The 22,686-nt window shown below is 32.7% G+C and overlaps 1 protein-coding gene across 2 annotated transcripts in view; it reads left to right on the top strand.

Moving 5' to 3' along the window:
- The window catches only part of LOC145730613 (putative G-protein coupled receptor CG31760), an 86,249-nt gene extending 65,343 nt beyond the window's left edge, over window positions 1-20,906 (top strand). For both annotated transcript variants that reach the window (XM_081981916.1, XM_081981926.1), the window contains exons 9-16: window positions 3,720-3,852; window positions 4,636-4,789; window positions 11,354-11,463; window positions 11,783-11,997; window positions 12,050-12,188; window positions 16,765-16,870; window positions 16,919-17,062; window positions 18,261-20,906. In XM_081981916.1, coding sequence (XP_081838042.1) covers window positions 3,720-3,852; window positions 4,636-4,789; window positions 11,354-11,463; window positions 11,783-11,997; window positions 12,050-12,188; window positions 16,765-16,870; window positions 16,919-17,062; window positions 18,261-18,434 — 1,175 coding nt within the window. In that variant the 3' untranslated portion in view covers window positions 18,435-20,906. The remainder of the gene's footprint in view (window positions 1-3,719; window positions 3,853-4,635; window positions 4,790-11,353; window positions 11,464-11,782; window positions 11,998-12,049; window positions 12,189-16,764; window positions 16,871-16,918; window positions 17,063-18,260) is intronic.
- Window positions 20,907-22,686: the final 1,780 nt, after the last annotated feature.

Genomic DNA, 22,686 nt, shown 5'->3' with positions numbered 1-22,686 from the left:
TGGGTATGATTAGCCCAGAACTTTTTATTAACATTTTGAAATTTTCAGTAAAATTAAATTTTTTCTTAAAACAAACGAAAATATTTTGAAGTTTGAAAAAGTAACGACGCCTAACAACGATATTAAACGCCATAAAGCGTTTAATATTATTGGAACTGACAGACTTTAGATAAAGAAAAAAATTTAATACCGTCGTTATAATTGTGAATTTATCCGAGCAAACTTGTTATTTTTTTTTCGTTTTTGGCTGAAAATTTATTTGTTCTTGTTCCCGGGAATGAGCAAATTGGATGCGGGTCGTTTTCGCAAGTTAATTTACTACTTCTTGCTGAAATTGTATTCCGAAGTTTTGTGGCAATAATTTTAAATTAAATTATCCCTACAAAAATGTTAGATAACATTATTTTTTAATTGCAAAAAATGATTTTTTTTATTATTTTTTACGTGTCAGGTGTCATCAGGAATTTTGTAGCCCTCCCAAGAAGTAGGAAATCATCTATGAAATTGCAGTTGCAATATTAAGAAAAACTAATTTTTGTCTTTTGAATGATAGTGTTGAAAAATGGATTTTAGTGATATTCTCAGTTTTGCGGTGTTGCCTAATCAGCCGAAAAAAAATACCAACTTTTGAATGTCACCCTGTTTCTAATTTCATTTTCTATACCTAATAGAACATTTTGCATTTTTTCAAAAAAAAATTGTAAATTTTCCGTTTTTTTAATTAGATATCAACATCCTGTATACTACTTTCTCATCAGTAAGTTGAAAACATTCATCGCAGATAAATCCAACAGACTTGCACCTCAACGACAACAAAACAGCTTGTTTGTTCATGGACATTAACAAAGCTTTTGACAGTGTCTGGCACAAAGGACTACTTTACAAACTACATAAACTTGATACACCAAAATACTTACTTTACACAATCAGAAATTTACTAGAAAATAGACAACTGCACGTTCGAATAGACAACACACTTTCCTTTCCTTTCAGTCCTGAACAAGGACTACCTCAAGGATCACCCCTCTCACCTTTACTTTACAACCTATACTGCCATGACATATACAACCACAACAAGCAGGACAAAAATCAATTTGACAAAACCGCATACATATTACAATACGCAGACGACACTGCACTTATAGTACACGACAAAACTACGTCAAAAGCAGTGTCAAAACTACAATCACTTACTGACGATACTATGACATGGTTCTACAGATGGAGACTGACCCCCAACGCAACTAAAAACCAACTTTTACTACCAAACCATAGGATCAAAGACGACTCCCCAAACATAACCGCGGACGGTCACATAACTGAACCCAAACATGACGTAAAATACTTAGGCGTAATACTGGACCAAAAACTAAAATTTACAAAACACTTAAAAAATGCAAGAACTGAAACTATTACACGGACAAAACACTTTAGATCACTGACATACAAAAACAAAGGTATTAGCACGAAAACCGCCACACAAATATACAAATCCATCTGTAGACCAGTTCTAGACTACGGACACTTACTTAGAGCAAACGCTACTGACAAAACTAAAAGATATACTCAGACTACGGAACAGATTGCTCTAAGACTAATGACCAAAATAAGACACCCAGAAAATCCACTACACAACCCATCCAACCAACTTCTCTACGAACGTACAAACATGACCAAAATAACAGACAGATTTATACAACTACAAAACAAATGGAAAAATAATCCAAACAACTGGACAATAATAAACCCACTGTGCATAACAAGACAAACCAGACAATCCCGTTACCTCTTTCCCACTGCCAAAAAATAAAACAAAATGGGTTGGATTTAGATATAGGCAAGTAAATTGAAACGTATAGTAATTTTTAATGCTCAAAATGATTCCGTCATAAAAAAATGTGGGTTTCTATTTAAAAAACTTGAAATTTTTCATTTTTTTTAGTGGCAGGTTTATGATTTTTTTTTGACGACCCTGTATACAAATGAGTCATTACGCACCCTCAGTTTAATAAAACGATCCTTTATTTACAATAACCCAAAGTTTCATTGCAAAATGAAATACGGTTTTGACAGAGTACAAAAATATGTTGAGCGTTGCAACTGTCACTTTTTTGGAAAAACATCACATATTTCAAAAACGGCTAGAGATAGGCATAGGGCATTCTATACAAAAGTTGGTCAGAATTTTGTGAGGAATCCAAATATGTAATAATATATAGGGTGTTCTATTTAAAATAAGAAAGGCGTGATCGACTTCCGGTATAAACTGAAGTGCAACCATCTTGAAAATATTTTAGTTAGATTGGGCATGCCCACATCAGTATCCTGCCAAATTTTCAAAACTCTCCTATTTATACTTTTTCCAATATCAATCGATGTCTTTCGTCGTGGGACACCCTGTATATCCAACAGACTTGACTTGTAACAAAGGTAATAAAATTATTTGTCCATTTTATCGTCGTTTCTAGAGATGTAAGAGTCGTAATATTCCATAACAAAAAGAGAGTTTTATGGACGTTTTACGATTTGTACGACAGATTTAGTTCAGCAGTAATATATCAATTTTTATTTGTTTTGAAGATCGTTTTGTATTACGGGTTGTTTCTGTATATTGAAGGAAAGTGACAAAAAGCTTTGAAACACAAACAAATTTTCAACTTTTTATTGTTTTTAGTAATTACTTATTTTTATAAATATGATTGAATTTAGTCTTAAAACTGGACAGGTAACAGTTTATTCCATATCATTTTACAAGATCGGCATTACTAATTAAATCTTATTTAAATCCAACCTAACCTATTTATCTAGTAAGGTTTATCAGAGTCTTTTTTAGGAAAAAAACTCAACTAATGTGGAAATCTACATTTTATTAACTAAATTTAGGTAATTTTTTAAGCAAGTCTGGCGTGGCTTTTTTGCCAAATCAGTATCGTTTATATTATGCTTCTTTCAGTTTGATCATACATTTTGTTGCTTTTGTCCTTATAGGTATTGTTATGTTACTTATTACTGCTTCCTGGTGTAGTTCTTTGATAAACTACTAAATTATTTAATAAACATAACAAATATGTTCCATCTTCTATACTCCTAGTAGGTAACATAATATACTATCTAACTATTTATACATATAAATGTTGTTTGCACCTCTGGCGTAAACCACTTTTACGCCCGCATGTAAAAGTTGTGGCCCGAGCGAAGCGAGTATAAGTTGCGTTTTACGCCCTAGGTACAAAAATAACTATTTATTTTTACTCCTCTCTTACATCTCCAGTTCACTTTTTTATTTGATCTCAAAACTGAACTTTTAACATCAAAAACCCCTAATATAGGTCATCATATCCTAGTTTGTAAACTCGTTCTGCTTATTAATGGTGTAAGTCGTTCGAAAGTTTTCCCCTTTATTGTGGGCTTTCCGTACGATAAAGTTTCCACTTTCTGTTTTATCCCGAACTGGTGCAGCTAACTGAAGTTAGATATACGGAAAAGTTACGTCAGGAAATAAGAGACTCGACCGTGGAAAATGTCATGACGATAAACAGTCACGTGTATCTTTTAGACGGCAATTTCTAAAACGCTTTATAGTATCGATTTCTTCGGGTTTTAGCTCTAAAATACTCCCCGACAAAAAGATTAAGAACGGAAATTCGGGGGAGTGTTGCTGTGGAATTTGACACCCTCTTCGTTGAACGGAAATTATGCTTGCCTTAACTTAATTTCAGTTGCTTGGGAGGAATATGTGGAGAACTCGAGCAGCACATGGCTGGATGTTTTCAAGTGTTTGCAATGTGCCCCAGGTTGTCATGTTTGCACCGATCCATCACCATGTTTGGCTACTTATCATTGGCCATTTAGGTAAGTAGGTTACTATTTAGGTAAGTATTCCTTAATTACCTGAATTCATGTAATTTTATTTGCAGTAAACATACAATATGAGTGTAACTACAGAAAGTGCCTGGTTTAGATCACATAAAAGAAGACAACTGTAAACATTTTAACCCCCTTACAACAAAACTGGAAAAGTTGTATATTCGACCATAACGTAGAGAAACTAACCTAATTCTAGATCATAAAACTCAGTTTCGCTTTCGTGTCAATTTAAATTCACAGCTCAAATAGTAAAAGTAAAATAAATAAAATACTGAAAACACGAATTAAATTATACCATTTGATTTAATGCAGTTTGAAGGATAATAACCTTTAAAAGTAACTTCTTCATTGGATTTATTAATTAAAATAATAAACGTGAAAATGTAATGAGTCATTATTACTCATGGGTTTTTTTTTATCTATTCAAAGCGAGTGCATAATGAACATATTATTAAACAGTAGTTGGAAGGACAATAATTAATTTTGCAACCTCTAAAAGTAATTTTAAATTTCTAATAATTTAAAAATTTCTGTCTAAACATAATGTTTGAAAGGGTAAAAACCACAATGACCCTTTAGGTCTGCAATAAGTAAAGCGCTTGTGTTTACAATTATTGTTTACTGTCTCCTTTTCCCTTAAGTCGTTAAACGAACCTGTAGTCGGAAGTGTTATTAAACCCCCTATCTTCTCAATTTCCCGCTCTTCTCATTCTGCTTTAGAAGCATCCTGTTATATTTTACCACTAATTACGATTGATTTTTGTTTAGGATCACACTGTTGAGCATCAGCATCAGTTGCGTTTTCTTCACGGTGATACTGAACGTTTACATGTTCAAATATCGCAAGCTCAAAGTATTCAAAGTGGCCAGTCCAATTTTTCTCAGCATCACACTTCTTGGGTGTGCCACAATGTATTTAGAGGTAAGTTTTTAATTAACCAGATAGCTTTTCATAGCATGTTTCTTTACAAATTTTCCTCTTCGTAAAATTATTGAAAACAATTTATCGTGAAAATGATCGGTAATTTTCATTTTCAATCCCCAATAAAATTCAGTGTGTATTCAAAATTATGGAAAACTGATTGAAATATAATATTATTATGTTTATGAATAAAGTTTAATTTTAGTGGATTTATTTTAAATTAAAATATTAACTACCCACATATAGAAATAAGAATGGCTTTATTAAATTTGCTGGACAGACAGGTTTGAAAAATTATCTATCGGTACAACCAGTGGAGTATATTAAACAAATTCATTATTTGAATGTCAAGAAAAAAGAAAAAGTCGAATATAAATGTACGAATAATAATAATTGTTATATTAATTTTAAATTTCAAACGGCTTTACAATTTTTAAAATTTAAATCTAAATAAAGATATTCCCGTTTTTGACATATGCCATACACATAAATAGCAAAAATGTTTTAATTATTTTCACGCATTCTCGATTATTTTATTCACGATACAGAGAACAAAATTTCTGACTGAACATAAATTAAGCAAATACCTCCATCAAACAGCAATTTGTTACTTAAGCATGTAGAATGCAGTCGAGAGAGTAAATTTGCCTCCTCATAATGCGTGGAATATGACATACGCTTTATGACTGTTCGGCTTCGGGTTTGCCCGTTAAATCAGGTTAGGTAACGTCGTTAAGATGGTTTAGGGTAATGCAAAGTGCAGCACAAACCCCTAATTCCTGTCATGAATTTAATCCAAAGACCTATTTTACGCTGCCAAGTTATTATTGCGATATTGTGTTTTTAATGACGGTATAAATCGTTATCGTTAAAGTTAGTTAGTTCAAAAGTAATGACTGAAAACTGCAGTGTACAGGGTAATCTATAATTATAAGTTTAAATCAGAAAATTATCAATAAAGGAGTGTTTTTATAAAAAAACAAAAAAAAATATATTTTTTTTAAATCCTGCAAAAAAGAACACCTTTTTAATTATTTTTAGCGCAAAAAGTTCTTCTTTTTTGCACTGTTTTCATTTTTTAATGATTTTTAGTGCATAATGTTCCTCTTTTTTGCACAGACCTTCGGTCTCGTATAACAACTTTCACTTGCATGCAAAAAGCTGTACTTTTTGAACTTGTTGTATAAATAACTATTGTCATACTTTGTCTAATCACGTTTACTAAAAGAAAATATAAAGTTTTTGAGAAGAAGTTAATAAAAACACCTTTTGCCCAAAATTTCATATGGATTTCCTTTTAGTAAAAGTAATTAGTAATACAAACATATGGCTATAACAAACATATGGCTATAATATGTTAGCAACAATATCCATATTATTTGTTATTTGATCGAAGTGACATTATTAAAAATAATACAAAAATATAAACATTAACCCCTACTACAAAACCAATGAACTACTTTCATATATTAGGTCATTTTTTCTAGTTATACATATTGCTAATTTATATTTCAATTTACGTTCTACCAATGATGCTACATATTTAATAACACAATCAGTAAAGAACCCCGTAATCTAGTTTAATAAAAAATTCAATCAAAAATCAGTTAGTTATGAAACCCTGTATTTTTACTAGATATTTTTGGCTTTTTAAAACTAGTTTTACATATGAAAAGTAGTTAATTTAGTTACTTACGTCATTCACAGTTTATTGATGAACAAGTAACATTTTGAAGAGCCAGAAAGAATAAGAGCTAATGTCTAAAAAGTACAAAAGTAGTAGTATTTTTTTTTTTGAAAATTACTAACAAATACTAACTAACAAATCAGAGCAATCGAATTATATGTTTTTTTAAATTTGAATTACACTTACTAATTAGGACGAGGAGAGTTTATAGTACTTGAGAGTCAAGTTGTAATATCATTTTTTACCTTTTTTTCAACTTTATTGTTATCTTTTATTCATACTTAATAAACTCATACAAAACTAAATTTATTATGGGTTTTCTGAACAGACGCGCACTTTAATATATCAAGTATTTTAAGTATGTAGTTAAAATAGTCATTGACTTTTTGCACCTTTTTGTGTTTCAAAATGATAAAAAACTGAATTTAAGTCTATAATAAAGCACAATATAAATATTACGACCTCTCTCGCTAGTAAGTAAAAGTGCAATTTTTTCACGTACATCGTAACTTTTTTATTATTGTATAAAACTTATTAAATCCCTTCGACCCTGTAATCCTCTAGAAATCGACTACGCGAACGTAATTACTGGTTAATTACCTTGACTAGGCTACTAGCTAATAAAAATACCCTTAGAAAATGTTTTACAGAGATGCAAAGGAGCGAAACTCAATAATTAGAAATTACTGAAAAGTCGAGGGTTTGTTTATGGCAGGAAATTCGGAGATGCAAATAAATCGAAAAATCACTCAACTGATGAGTTTATTCATATTTCGGTAGTTTTTAATTAAGGAATTTAGTGAACGGTGCAAAAATTAAACTTTTATGTTTTAACTATAGTCTACTAGGTATCCATAGTAAATCGAAATACATACATTAGAGGTTATACGGGGTGGTCCACCGCGAACCGCCACGATACATGATAAAAAAACCGAAATTACGATAATTCTGAATATTTCTGTTATGGTTCTGCTGAATCTGCCTTTGGAGTAGCAAACAACCTGCACGCGCATGTTTGTAAATATGGGAAAACCAACCTAAAAATGAAAACAACTCCAAGTGACAAGTAAAATGGCTAATACAGCCCTACTAAAGAATATCTCGAACTAGTCAGAGGAGGCATAAGAGTCTTAACTGGCCTACTCACATACTACTGCCCACTGAGCTACCATTTGAAGAGAGATAGTGGAGACTAGAATTAATATACCAAAAAAATTTTGTGTTGCTACTTTCACTTCTAATCCTATTTATTTGAAAGAAAAAAATAGGTATTTGAGTAAATCAAGGTAAGTAGAGAGAAGCTTCTTAAAGTGACATAGACCGGTTTATCAAGAGCGGATGATACGCCATAGTGATCACGTGATGACTTATCAGGAAGTCTGATTGATATCTTGTGACTAACAGTACAGTACATAAATATGACAAATGTTGACATGTGGCGGCCTAAATAACAAACAATATTATAACCAATGAATAAAAAAATATAGCAGGAAGGAGCAATAGCAATCAAAGAGGGGAACAAAAATGGGGGCCGTAAACTGTCAGAAAATCAGTGACGATAATCAATCTGCTGTTGCCCACTATTCACAAATCAACTCGTCAATAATAATTCAATTAATTTAAGTTTGCAAAAATTAATCTTTAAGGCACCGAAAAGCAAAACAAACAAAAACAACAAATCTTTGCGGTTTTTAGCTAACTTCACATACCACCAAATATAAACAAAACTGCTTTACGACTAACTTCGGAAGTTTCATTCAATTGCGCAGTAGGTGAATGTGGGGGACAATGATGGCGACTTCCGTCTCGGTCGCTTAAAGCACAAACGGGGTATTTGCTACTTCCTGATTCTTTTTGCTCGAATACTATAACAGTATAATTACATTAATTATAACAAACATTATTTCACATAATTAGCAGGAAGCTGAAAATCTATGAGGAAAATCAACCAAAATAGGATGACGTATCAATGTAATTGACAATTAAATGTATTGAATGTGACAAACGTGCCATAGACAATACTAACTTGGAGGATGAGAAAACATAATTCTTAGCATTATACGCTTCATTTATAATGTGCTATTACACAAAAATGTGTAATTTCAAAGCTTGGGGAGAGTTAAAAAGCTACATTACGATTATAGTCAAAAACCCACCCTTAACACGGCACGAGGCAAAAAAAGTGTTGTTCGCCACTGTGTAGCAAATTGAACCTTCACCAGGAAAAAGCTAATTTATAGCTTCGCCATCCCACGCGTTCGTTACATTCCATTTGACGCCCACGTCAACGCAAGCCCTACTTAAATTAATTATGAGTTGTATAATAATATATTGCACGTGAGGTAGTAATTTATTTCCGATATGTTTCAGTTTTTCGAGATACACTGATGAACAATTGTTGTAAATTAAAATAAAACTAAAGATGTCTTCAAGTATACCACACATAGAAAACTGACCACTATTCAGTTAGAAAAAGCAAAAAAAAATCAAAACAATTGTTGAAAATAATGATACAAAATAAGTAAAAGCTCGAATTAAAAATGGTTAAGTAATTTACAAGCTTACTTAGGCCAAAAAATTATATATTCGAAAATGTATGCGTGGTGCCTAAAAAGAGAATGGATTTCATCCTTCAAACAGCGTTTGCTCTGCTCAACTTACCCATGTAGAACATCCATACAAATTGGGGATTTGTATTATTTGTCAATGCCTTGTTAACGCCCACTACTGGACTATTCAATGTAAACCGATTTGGCGGAAATGTGATTCTCTGGAAGTTATTAGTTTGCATTTATATTGAAATTTCCCCAGCACTAATAATATCGATTAATATGCGTGGCGCACTATACATCCATTATGGACTGTATAGCACAGTTACCTATCACAATTCAGTGCCGGACTTCCCATTCGCCGCTGGAGGCTAAATTTTGATTTTATATTAAAAATTTTACTCAGTATGAACGAAATTGTATTTCATGTATTTTATACATAAATACCATAATAAACGAAATTGCCTACAACACACTTTAACCATAATTTCATTATAAATGCATTTTATCGGTAGTGAACTTTATTTACTGTTTAAACCTATAAAATTAATGAAATGTATGTCATACTCGCATAAGTTATAACAACACAATAGCAATTTTTGCAAATCAAAAAACCTGCAGTAAATTCTCCTTATTTGGAGTATTGGAAAAACAACTTTTTTGTAGAGTATAGGCCAGTTTTTGTCCTATATTGCAATAATTACCAGCACTTCCGCCGAACGTAATTTGCAATACCAGGAATGCATCAACCCGATTTAACGAGGTTTGATAGGGTGTTACAGGGTGCAATTTCCAATTAATTGATGTGGGCGGCGAACGGATTTTCATAAACGTATTGCAGTGTTCTGTATTAGCATGTCACAATTAGTTCCATGTCTAGTTTTTGCCATATTCGCTTTTGTTAGGATAATTTTCTTTATGGAAAAGTTATGGTGTTTTCAAGCCACTAAAGAATAAAAAATTAATTGCTGTGCTATACATCATTTAGTTTCAGTGAAAAAGTTGTTTTAATTCAGGTATTTTAGGTAAGCAAATTATAATGCTTTTTTGCTTATCTCTTGGATATTCTTTAGTAAAGTGTCATTTACTTTCTTCAGGAAGCCTTTAAACAGTGGAGCAAAACAGGAAGATGTTTTTCACTAAATTAGGCATTACTAATAGGTATTAATGAAACCAGTCAATGCGTAATTGTCGGTAAAAGGGCCGGCAAAATTCCCATCGCCCAAACAAATGGAAAAATAGGGCGCGGAAAAATCGGTAGAGAGTTATTTTACCTTTTTGAACAGTTTTAAAAACAATAGTAGCTACACAAGGGAAAAGAAAGATAACATTAAATTTTGAACGGTGAAAATCGATAAAACTGATCTATCTTCCAAACCAGCTGAGCAGTTTCTACAAAAAAAATGTTATCAAAATTCGTGGTTATTCCCTACTACTACTACTAACAATAAAAAAAAACAAAATATAAAATTTATATTAAGTTAGAAACGTTAGGGTGATGTGATTCTAATATCTTTTTCTTTTAAACGGTGTTAAATTAAGTATCAACGTTGCCAAATGGTGAAACAGAACATGTGACGTCATAGAATTTTTAAATTTTTTCAGTTATTATTACTTTGATTATTTCCTTCCTATCAATTTTGACCAATCGCTATCAAGAATTAGTATAACAAATGTAAATTTTAAGTGGAAAAATCACTTAACAACTGGCTTGGCTGGTCGTCTTCGACTCGGATGATTTTTAAAACCACTCTCGCTCATGCTATTTGTTAAAACAAATAACTTAGAAACTCGTTTTTTTTCGGAAAAATTAAATGCACTAGGGATATTACCCCTGAATAAAAATCGCAAAAACATGTCAATAATGAATTAGCATAAGCTGTTTTTTTTTACTGTAAACTGCCAGAATATGTCACTTACAAAGTTTTTGTACTTATCTTTGTATGTAGCATTGGTTTCCAATGGTTCTCTCTTCTGAAAACAACATTAGTATAATGACAAATATTTTTAAAATAGTATAGTCTTCAGTCGAATGTTAATCAATCTCTCAGGGACAGACGTAAGCCAATTTCGTGCCATTTTAATAACACGTTACTCCCCGGGTGTTTGCGAAAATTGACATTAACGATTAAAGGGCCAATTTGCACCCTACACGATAATATCGATAAAACTGTACCTTATCGGATTAACAGGCATTATCAGCCCACTTTTTTCGTTTCCAACAAAAATAAGCATTTTCCATCCCGGCCTGGTAATCGTAAATCATTTCCATAGCAAAAAAATTCTCTCCCCTGAGGGATTAGTACTAAGCGTGTATTAAAATTGCAGATGGCGGCAATTTTCCCCGTTCTGGACACGTATTCCTGCATAGCCACAAAATGGTCCAGGCATTTGGGATTCTGCGTCACCTACACGGCATTGTTAATGAAAACCTGGAGGTGGGTGGCAATTTTCATAATTCAAATGTTTAATATGGTTTTAGGGGACTAATTGAATTTAAGTTATGTTATTTTAGACCCTACATTGATCCTATTAAACCCTCATAGTACAGAGTGTGTCAATGCCAGAGTATATTATATAATAAGCGTGGTAAATAGGTTATTACCACACGCGAGTGAAACCTCAATCAATGAGGGTCACACTGTATAGTAGCTCGTTAAATCCTGTTTGGTTTACCAACATTTTAGTTTAGGTTGCAAAAGATAACCTATCCATAAAGATTGATGATTATTGAAATAAAATAAAACTAATCTACAGGGTGTCGTTAACATACCGAGTGAAATCAGCCCACAAAGTGAAACTAACGGACAAACAACTTCTACAATGGATGGTGCCCATACTTCTCATTATGCTCATATACTTGGGTACCTGGTCGTTGTCGGCTACTCCAATAGCTGAGGAAATCATGGACAACGATGGACTGAGATTCAAACAGTGCGTTTACAATTGGTGGGATCACAGTCTAGCTATTGGTAAACTATCTCACAAATAAATCAATTAAATTTAATGCATTGGATTTTATAGGTGAAGTGTTATTCCTAGCTTGGGGAATTCGAGTGTGCTACAATGTTAGAAACGCCGAATCTCTGTATAACGAAGCTAGATTAATTAGTTACGCCATCTACAACATCGCTTTGGTGAACATCATGATGATTGCTTTCCAGTAAGTTGTTTTTTCTACGATTGTTTAATAATATGCCTATTACTCACTAGTTTTGAATAGATAATAAGACCCATGATCTATTCGTGAGTAATTGATCATTACTCACTGGTTCAGTCCACCAGCGGACACCACCAATATAGAGTAAAAACCAAAGTAAAATCGAGTGACGTACCAGTGCAGGAATAAATGTTTTGAATGTATCGTTCAAAACCTTCAAACCATCGTACCTCTGATTACTAGTTGGAGATTCTCTCTGGAAACAGACCTGTAGAAGCCCAAAGTGTTATTCCAAAACCTTGATTTACTTTTCTATTACATTGTTACGTCATCTCAATTTACTTTGATTTTTGCAATATGTCCATCAAATTGTCTGGTACCAAACCGAACAATGGCAGGTGACACTTCTATTGTCGCGTTGACAGCAGGTGGTCGTCGCATAGAGAGTCGTAGGAAAAGTATAGTATTCTACTCGCATGTATTACTCACTCGAAAATTTCGCCTTTGGCTCGTGAGTAATAGCTATCATTACATACTTGTCCAATACTACTATATTACCTGTACGAAAGTTATTAAGGAACAACCTTCCAAATGAACAAAGTTTGGCCTTTCCAGGCTGGTGAGCGCGACCAGGTTAATTTAATCCGGTAAAGTTTGTTTTACCGGAAATTAATTTATCTAAGCCGCTTTCTTTCCGAGTATAATCGGTCTTTAAATTGGGCGGATGGGCTCTCCAATTGTCCTGGTTTTAATTGAAGATTAAGCCGTTTGGATTTTGTGAAAGTGCTGCTTAGGTATATTGTTTGTTTAATACAATCAAAATACAATTAAATGAAACCGGAGTAACTCAATTATACATGCCACACTTAGCTAAAGGGTAATTTGTTGCTGATATAAGTACAAAGGTATCACATGTTATTAACTGAAATGTGAAATTCTTGAATCAACTTAAAAAATCAAGTTCTACATGTTAATTAACGTTCTTTTCCGCTGTTAGGGTCATTTTGTAGTAAAAGAGATTAGATGCTACTAAGTTCAACTAAGTTGAAATTAAATCATTTTTGCATTAATAATTGGTTTATATAACCCATTTGAGTAATAACAAACAAGCGTAGCAGCGAACTTCTAGAGCAAAAAAGCCGTACTTTTTTCACTCTTATAAAATATTTAAATTTTAACTTTGACAAAGTAAAAGTGCGTGTTTTAATGCAATTACGGAACGTAAAAAAGGGAAATCAATCTCGTAAATGTCCCCATTGGATAAACAGACGACTGAATTTGTATTTTCCGACTCGTCCACCTGTCACATGTCGCTCGGTTAATAGATCCCGTAATGGATCGAAACTATTTTATTACCCCGTAAATATCGATTCGGAAGCCCCATAATGATGACGAGTGCTTGGAGCTATACATCAAAAACGACTTTTTATTATACTTAACAGAAAATACTACATTTTCAACTGTTTATAAAATACAGTAAATATGACATTTTCGGAACAGCGCACGGAAATTTTTTCCCGATCCCTCTTTCCGTGCGCTTAATAATAAACATAGATATCCATGATACTAGATATCCTATGGCAACCCGAAGAAAAAAAAGAAACGAGTAATGTGATTATAGCAACGATTTATTTATTAATGACAAATTTTATTTTCTGTCAGTGAAAATTAAGTATTTATGTATTTATTACATTTTGCGAAAATGAATTCAGATTGTGAAGAAAATCGGGATATTCCCGAAAATATCTTACAACGAGCGGCAGAAGTGAGTGCAGATTTATTACCAGTGAAATCCAGGTTGAGATATGAACAAGAATATAACAGTTTTACCGAATGGCGGACTCAGAAACGAATCAAAATTGTGAGTGACGATATTCTTTTAGTATATTTTTCTGAAAAAGCCAACACTATGAAATCCTCCACTTTATGGAGTCGATTCTCTATGTTAAAGAGTTGTTTGGCAATAAAAGAAAGTACTCACCATCAATATCCAAAAACGATTGCTTTTTTGAAACGACAAGCTGTAGGAAATATACCAAAGAAATCCAAGATTCTTACAGCAGAACAAGTAACCAAATTTTTATGTGAAGCTTCAGATGGAGAATATCTACTAGCAAAAGTAATTTTAGTGTTTGGCATCTTCGGTGCATGCCGCAGAGATGATTTAATACGTTTGAGTTTAGATGATGTGGAAGATAATGGGCGTTTCCTTGTCGTGTTCTTACGAGATGGAAAAACTCACAGGTCAAGAAGTTTTATCATTACCAATGAAAATTGCAAATTCGATCCCTGTACAATTTACCGTAAATACGCAGATCTCCGCCCTAAACATATGGAGAGTAGAAGATTATTTGTTGCATACCGAAACCAAAGATGTTACGCTCAACATGTTGGGTGCCATACTATCAGTGGTATTCCAAAACTTGTTGCAAAATACCTAAAACTAAAAAATTCCGAAGAATATACCGGACATGGGCTAAGGCGCTCTTCGGCAACCATGTTGGTGGAAAACGGTGGTGATTTGCTCACTTTGAAAAGACACGGAGGATGGCTTTCTTCCAATGTAGCAGAAGGATATATAGAAGAGTCCATACAAAGAAAAATTGAAGTATCACGGAAGTTGTTTAGCCCTTGTAACTTGGAAACTACAACATCTGTAACAGTCAATCAAGAGAACCAAAGCACACACGAACACTCCGCTTCAACATCTTTAGCAGAGTCTTTAGTTCAACAAAAAGAAATGCAAAAGGGATTGAGCTTCAACAATAATACGAATTGTACAATAAATATTACTATTAATAATAACGGTTCTGTCCAAAATTAATTTTCTTAGAATTACCTACTTGTATTTTTTTTGTTAATTTGAGTTGTATGTACTTACATTTTTACTGTTTTAAAAATAAAAATAAATATTCCCGATTTTCTTAATAATTTTTTGCGATATTTTTTGTTTATGTTGATTTCAGGTACCTAAGTATAATAAAAAATATCGTTCATTACTCGTCCAGAAATGGATTTTCCGTTCTTGCATGACTTCCCGTGTTCGGCTGCGCCTCACACGAGAATTTGTCACGCGCGCACGGAAAAATCCTCATTTCTGTACTGGTAATGACAGAAACAAACATTTCGGTATTTCTGGATTGCTCTTTATTTACTCGAGCCATGATAATTTCAATTTTTCCAAAAAAATTTTTTTTGGACCACCCTGTATCAAGTTAGAGTGGGATTGTTGCCGGTCAAAGGCCAGAATCACCATCTCTAAAGAATTTTACCCAAGTTTTGCTTTTTGAACTTTTTCCGTATATCTACTAGTTCAGGAGATATTAGACGAAATTCATTATGGGGACCAGACACACAATTTTTCTAAAAAAGTGCATCAAAATTTTTTGCCTGTCTATAGCTCGACTGTTTTTTGAAGTACAACAACGGTAGACCACTTTAAAAATGCCGTTTTTTGCACTTTTTACTGGTGTGCTCCAAAATCACCTTGGAGGCTTTTGGTGTACAGGATGAGTAAACAAAAAGAGAGCTGTTAAGTTTGGTAACTCTGTATGCAGTTAGGAGATATTCTACAAAATCTATTTTGGAGACCAGAAACTTTATTTTCTTGGAAAATGTGGTCCCTACCAACAATTTTGACACCTGTTGCTTTGACTTTGAATAACTCGCTTATTTGACACATTTTGTTATATCTTTTCGGCTATGGAAAGCTAATAAAACGGGCTTTCCATCGACGTATAAAAATTGGTTGATTGGTTTTAGAGTTTGTTTCCTAGAGATCGTCAAAGTTAACCAGCTGAACCATTTTGACACTGCTTTAAGTTTGAATAACTCGCTTATTTGACACATTTCTTTATGACTTTTATACCTTTATGGAATGTAAATTGCTAATAAAACGTCGATTTGAACATATTTTTCAAAAACCAACATATTCAACAACAATAAACAATACAACATTCGTCGTGAGTAATAGCTACATGCTCGCTGAATAATATACTATTTTCAGAGTCTGATAATGAAAAGTATCATTCAATACACATTCGAAATGGCTTTTTCTGTTCTTGCATAACTAAAACTGTCACGCACGTAGGGTAAAAGCCTATTTTCGGTACTAGTAATGAAATATTTTAAAGACCGGGATGGGAGCGAAAATCTTCATTTCTGGAATGCTCTTTATTTACCCAAGTTATGGTAATATGTGAAGTAGGCATACTGATGCTCTTTTAATTAAATAGCAAAATGGCGTCTCTCGTTTAAAAAGCATTTCCATATCAACTCAATTTACTGTCTGGTCTGAGCGTGGAAGGAAACTTATTAAAAACGAGAAAAGTTTTCGCCGGAAGGCCGATTCGTATGCTGGAGGTTCCGTTTCGAGATTGAATATTGCAAAGCTTTAAAAAGCGGCCGGTTTTTCCCTTTAAGTGGTACGCTTTAGAATGCCGGTCGTATTATTGGAGACCCTTTTTTCTTCATGCAAAAAGTTTCAATCTAAAAGTAACGGAGAACTGAGCTTTAAAAGAAAAACAAAAACTCTATTCATGCTTAAAGTAAAACAAACTAAATCCGGTTTTTCTTTTAGTTTGTTTATCTTTCCGAGAGCAGGACCGGACATCAAATATTTCTTAGGATTCGTCCGGACTCAGTTATCCACCAGCACTACCATAGCACTAGTTTTCGGACCTAAGGTTTGTTATTATCTTTAAATATTTATTTTATTTAGTTTCGTTGTTTAGATTATTAGAGTATTACGAGGACAAGGCGACCAATGGGATAACAGAGCCCGATCCAGAGGAGTAACCGCTTCATTTTCACTGAACGGAATTGGTTTGGTTCCTGAGGAGGCACCGGATTTGTATCAGGAAAATGAAGAACTTAAGGTAAAATTTAGTTTCATTTACTTCAAATTGAATAAAAACAAACTCAAAAAGTTAACCAAAGTTACCTTTCAAAAATTGAAAAAATTACATTGATGGTCAAAAGTGCAAATTTGGCAAATTTTTATTTTGGTTATGCACAGCAAAGGGTATACTTATATCAAAAGACCTTAAATTAGATAAAATCAGGGCAAAAAAAAAAAACACTTTAAAATTTTTAATTTTTCAAAAAATTTAAAAAATGCAAATGGGGTGTATTGGAGGGTCTTTTTTGACTACTTTTTGAGATTCAGTATCTCAGTAAAATGAAGAGCTAGAGAGGCGAGTTTTGGCTCATTTGGTAGTATTTTTTATCCCTTTTCTAATGGCGATTTAGCGAAATTGATTGGAGTTTAAATAAAAAAGTTACAACCTGTTAAAAATACAAATAATTACATTTTTGGGCAAAAGTGCAAGCTGGCAAGTTTTTATTTTGCTCCATAAAGGTTTCAATGCACAGTAAAAGGTATACTTATACTAGAGGACCTTAAATTAGGCGGAATAAGTGCAAAAAAAAACACTTTAAAATTTTTCATTTTTCAAAAAAATTAAAAATTGATAGGAGTTCAAATAAATATGTTACAACCTTTCAAAAATTGGAAAAAATGCACAGCAAAGGGCATATTTATATCAAAGAACCTTAAATTAAGTAAAATAAGCGCAGAAGAAGCTCTTTAAAATTTTTTATTTTTTGAAAAAAGTGAAAAAATGGGGAAACTGAAGAAACATTTTGTAAAAATAACATTTTAACAGAAAAATTACTTAAAGTAAGTACTTTAAGGAAAAATGACATTCTTCTCAATTTTTAACAAAAACAAGCGACGTAAAATGTTTAGTAGAAAAAGAAAAAATAAACAAAAATGTCTGTTTTGTTTATAATAGATATTGGTTTTGTTGACGTAATAGTGAAAAGTGACAATTTGACGGAAAATTGACGTAATAGGCACATTTTGACACAGAAATAAAGTTAAAGGTACACAAAGAGAGAGAGAGTTTGACAGGAAAAAACGTAAAACGGACAATCTGTGAGGAAAATTACATAAAATTAACAATTTAACAAAAAAATACGTAAACACGTGACAATTTGACGTTGTTAATTTCTAATTTTTGCTACCGAAAGCTGGCGACGTAAAGTTTTTAGTAAACTCTCTGTCCAATTTAGGAGGAAATCCAAAAGTTGGCAGCCCAAATCGAGTACATGAAAATCGTCCACATGGAGATGAACAATCGACACATCAAACCGAAACCGGGCGGCTATTTCAACACTTTAAACGCCCCCATGGCTCTGCAAAGCCCTTTGTCGAAACAGGGCTGCAGCAAGTCGGAGGAACTGTGACAAAAGCCCTCCGGTACTAGCGACGGTACCGAAGGGGAGGGCAGTACTAACGACGCTGGAACCAGTTCCAGACGGAAAAGTTGCAAAGAATGGTTGAGACTGGAATTTGTGCTCAAACAGACCGGTGAATCTGTAGTGGTTGTTTAATAGAATTACACTGTCGGCTATCTTGATGTTTTATAGTTTTAAGTCTACCTCAATTATTATATAGCTTTACACATGTATGTACAGTGCTTCCGTAAAGTTATGTTTAAGTTTTATGGGGTGGACCAACGGGAATATAAATACTAAAGGACAGTGATTATTACCGTAGTAAATCTTTGTAACATTGTTTTCATCAGCGACACCATGAATCTCTGGTAAAACTAGCTAAAAGCAACCCATGGAAACTGCTTTACCGATACAACCATTAGCTGATTGAACGTGAAAACAGAGCGGAAAATATACAGATTTATATTTTTTATATTTTAATAATTTTTATGTGAGTCTTATGTTTTTTTGCTTTTTTTTTGGGGTTGGCCAGTGATTTCAATTCATAATGTATAAAACAATCGTAGTACTTTTAAGATTGTGAGGACGGCGACGGTTGGTCCAATAAATGATCCAGAGAACATCAACTTTTTAGTTTTGAAGACAGCTTCAACAAGTTGCTTCCGTCCAAACTGGAGTTATTAATTTACTATATTGACTCCCATCTCTCCGACAAAATTAGACAGAAAATAAAATTCTTTTTACCTTAGAAACAAACAATAAATGACGACTTGTTCTAGCTATATGAACCTTTTATTTCATATAAATATTACCTCTGTGTTTATTAATTCCGTTTCTTGGTATCAGTATATTTAAATTCCACTTTTGCCTGATTCTCAACGTACAAATTTTGGTTGCTCAACTTTTTCTTCTTTGTGTAATAATCTTCAATGGAAAAATAAAAGCAGTAGGCAGTCGCAGATAATATTAGAAATTGGAAAAAACCTTGAAGAAATTTGAATGCGTTTCAAAACACTCTTCACTTAAACGAACACTCTCCTTTAGTATAATATCCTCGTTGGTACACCCAAACCCTTCAAAGGTTATAAGGATTAAACGTTTATAGAAATTTGAAATTAAGTTAAATTCAATGCGTGCTATATTTTAAAAACATTTTTATCTTTCTGTCTCCTCCGGTTTAACCGGAAGTAGATACCTCACATGACAATTTTGATTATCCATTTTCTGGGTTTTACGTTACAATTAATATTTTCTGCTATGCAGATAATTTAAAAAGAAAGTTAAAACTATTTTTCATATTTATCTCGCATCAGTATATTAACATTCTCGGTTATAAAGTTTCTAGCTGTCTGTAATATTTAGTCTTGACAATTATTGTCAGAGTTTTGGTACTATAAAATAACTGAATAAATAACTGAAACAAAAAGTTCCTAAGTTTAAACGGTTTATTTTAAATTGATTGCTCTGTTTTTTTCTGCATTTTAAATGACTTAATTACATAAAATATGGAATACATTAATGGGTAAATTTGTTTTGCGATCTTTACTGGAATTTCTTGACAATAAATTAGCGGAAAAACCCTTTAGTAAATTTAGCGTAATGTGTCATTATCGTGTCAATTAAATGTTGAGCTCTGGTATTTTTCACAATACATAAAATACTATTTATATTTAATGTTAAATAAGTGATTATTATATACTTAGACTTATAATGTATAATTTTGTAAAATATAACGAAGAAATACAAAGCATGATATTCTAAACTATATAAATAATATATGACTAAAATGTAACATATTAGTTCTAGACGAACTTAAATGATATTGATTGTATATAGCATTTATAGAATAAAAATGTTGTGTATAAATATAGAGTGTCCAAATAAAATTGACGGTCGAATAAATTTTTTCGCAAGCAAAATTACACATTTTGCTGGATCACAAAAAAAATAATTTGAAATCATTAAGCAATTTTCTTTACGTACATATGATCGCTCAATTTTACGTTGAGACTAAAATTTAGATGAAATTAGTATTAACATTGTCTGGCTATCTACCTAAACGTTGTCTCAGTGATATATATTTTTGTATAATATTATAATATTTAGGCTAATTTAAGGCAAGGTTGATTTCACCTTATCGGCTATTAAAACCATGAAGATGCAAAAATCGATCTTAAAAAACATGTACAAACTAGCCCAAAAACTATACAAGCGGAAACGACTTAACGTATCGTAAAATAATAATAATTATTATTGTCGCTGTCTCTATAATATAATATGTGTTAAAAAAAAAGTGCTCCGAGCAATTATATGAGTGCCCTTTTTTTGTTGATGTTGACTCAAGTCAAATAATATGAATATAAAATGATGTTGTTAGTGCATGAACGTTTTAACAGAAAATAATCGAACGTTGATATTGTTCGTATATTATGCAAAGATACATATTTGTTGTTTAATAAATGTTTTGTATGTAAAACCAAACTGTACAGTTTTATTTTTATATATTTTTTAATAGAGCAAAGCCGAAGCAGAGGTATTGCAACTTGAGAGTTGAGCACAAGTGGTCATGTGACCAACTGTCGGATGACGTCACAGACCCTTCAGCAGACGCACATTATGTCTCTTGCGAAGCTGTTTCTATCTTTGTCGGGAGCATTATTTCCAATGGTTTTCTGTCATGGAGATTATTCATTTTAGGCGTATTTTGGCAAAGTATTAATCTGAGTTTTAAGCTGTAGTTGTTTTATAAGAATGAGTTAAAATGAGATAGACATTGTAAACACTGTCGCCAAAATACGTCTTTTGTTTACATGCATTGTGATTATCAGTAAGCAGAGAGATGTAAAAGCGCTAATTTTCGAGTCGGAAAATTTCCATTTTTGGAAATTTACCGGAAAATTACTTAATGTTTAAATGAAAATTTTCCATGATAGGGAAAAAACTGTCAAACTTGTCATTGTTATTTTCAAACTTATCATGCATTCTGATGAGATAATTTAAGACATCTAACCGTCATTTGCACTGTCGTACTTTAAGCATGACTTAAGTTAAGTGTGGTTTAGAGTGTGACTTTTTCACCTGTACTGTCACAGTCTGACCGACACTTAAATTAAGCTCGACTTACAAAACGACGGTGCAAACGTGGGTAAATGATTAAAAGTACATTAAACTTTATTTGAATTGATATTGGATTGTTGTACAATTAATTAAAAAACAAATTATTTTTGAATTTTTCAGATTTTCCAATTTTTTCCGGAAAATTACCGGAAACGTTCTGAAAAATGTTGTATACCTCACTTCAACACTTTTCAAAATAATATGAATTTAAAAAAAATATTATTTATAAATTTATGCAAGGGTATAGTAATCTGATTTAATTGAACAGATGTTTTATATGTTCTCCCTTCTGGGCTGTCACAGTAAAAACTGTCAAAATCACAGTTTACAACCAACAACTCAGTTTTAACAGAAAATAACTCAGATATTTGACGTTTTAGGTAAAAACGCTATACAGGGTGGTCAAATCAAAAGAGAATCAAATCAAATCAAAGAACCAAAAGAACCACCCGATAATTGTCAAAATAACCGAGTTATTGGCCTCATTCGTTTTCAAGCTCCATGAAGCGAGCAGAGCGTTTTTGACGTCACGATGTCGTAATTTAGCAAAAGCATAATTTAACCAACTGTCAAATTACGTCATTGTGACGTCAAAAACGCTCTGTTCGCTCCTCGGAGCTTGAAAACGAATGCGGCCATTGACAATACAATGGAGTAGTTTACAGGGTGATTCATTCAATTTTTACCATCCTTGTTTTCATTTTATAAAAAAAATACCAAATATGAATCTTATAGATATTTGCGTCTACTTTATTCCTAGATAATCCATCAGTATACAGGGTGTCCCAAATTTAAGCAACAAACCTAACTTACAATTTTTTATTCAATTATTGGAATTTACGTCAAATTCTAGGCCTACTTGATGTAAAATGTTTGTATCGATATTCAATTGTTTTTGCATCTATTTTGACCACTCTCCTCGAAGCAGAAATTCCCAATTTGAGCGAAATTTTGGTGCACCTTTCCAGAAAATCGTCCTTAACTCCCTTATTTGAAACACCCTGTATAAAAAAAGATAGCTAATAAACGGGGCTATCACGTGACGTTGAGCGGGCACGGCTAAGTTGACCCGTTTAGCCGCTAGAGGGCGTCAAATTTGACTCTCGTTTTTTGCAGTTTTTACACAATATCTCAAGAACGTTTC

Source organism: Ips typographus, linkage group LG1 (assembly GCF_016097725.1).
Source record: "Ips typographus isolate SLU linkage group LG1, UJ_Ityp_2.0, whole genome shotgun sequence".
In the NCBI taxonomy this organism is placed as follows: domain Eukaryota; kingdom Metazoa; phylum Arthropoda; class Insecta; order Coleoptera; family Curculionidae; genus Ips; species Ips typographus.
This window is presented reverse-complemented; position numbering and strand designations above follow the sequence as displayed.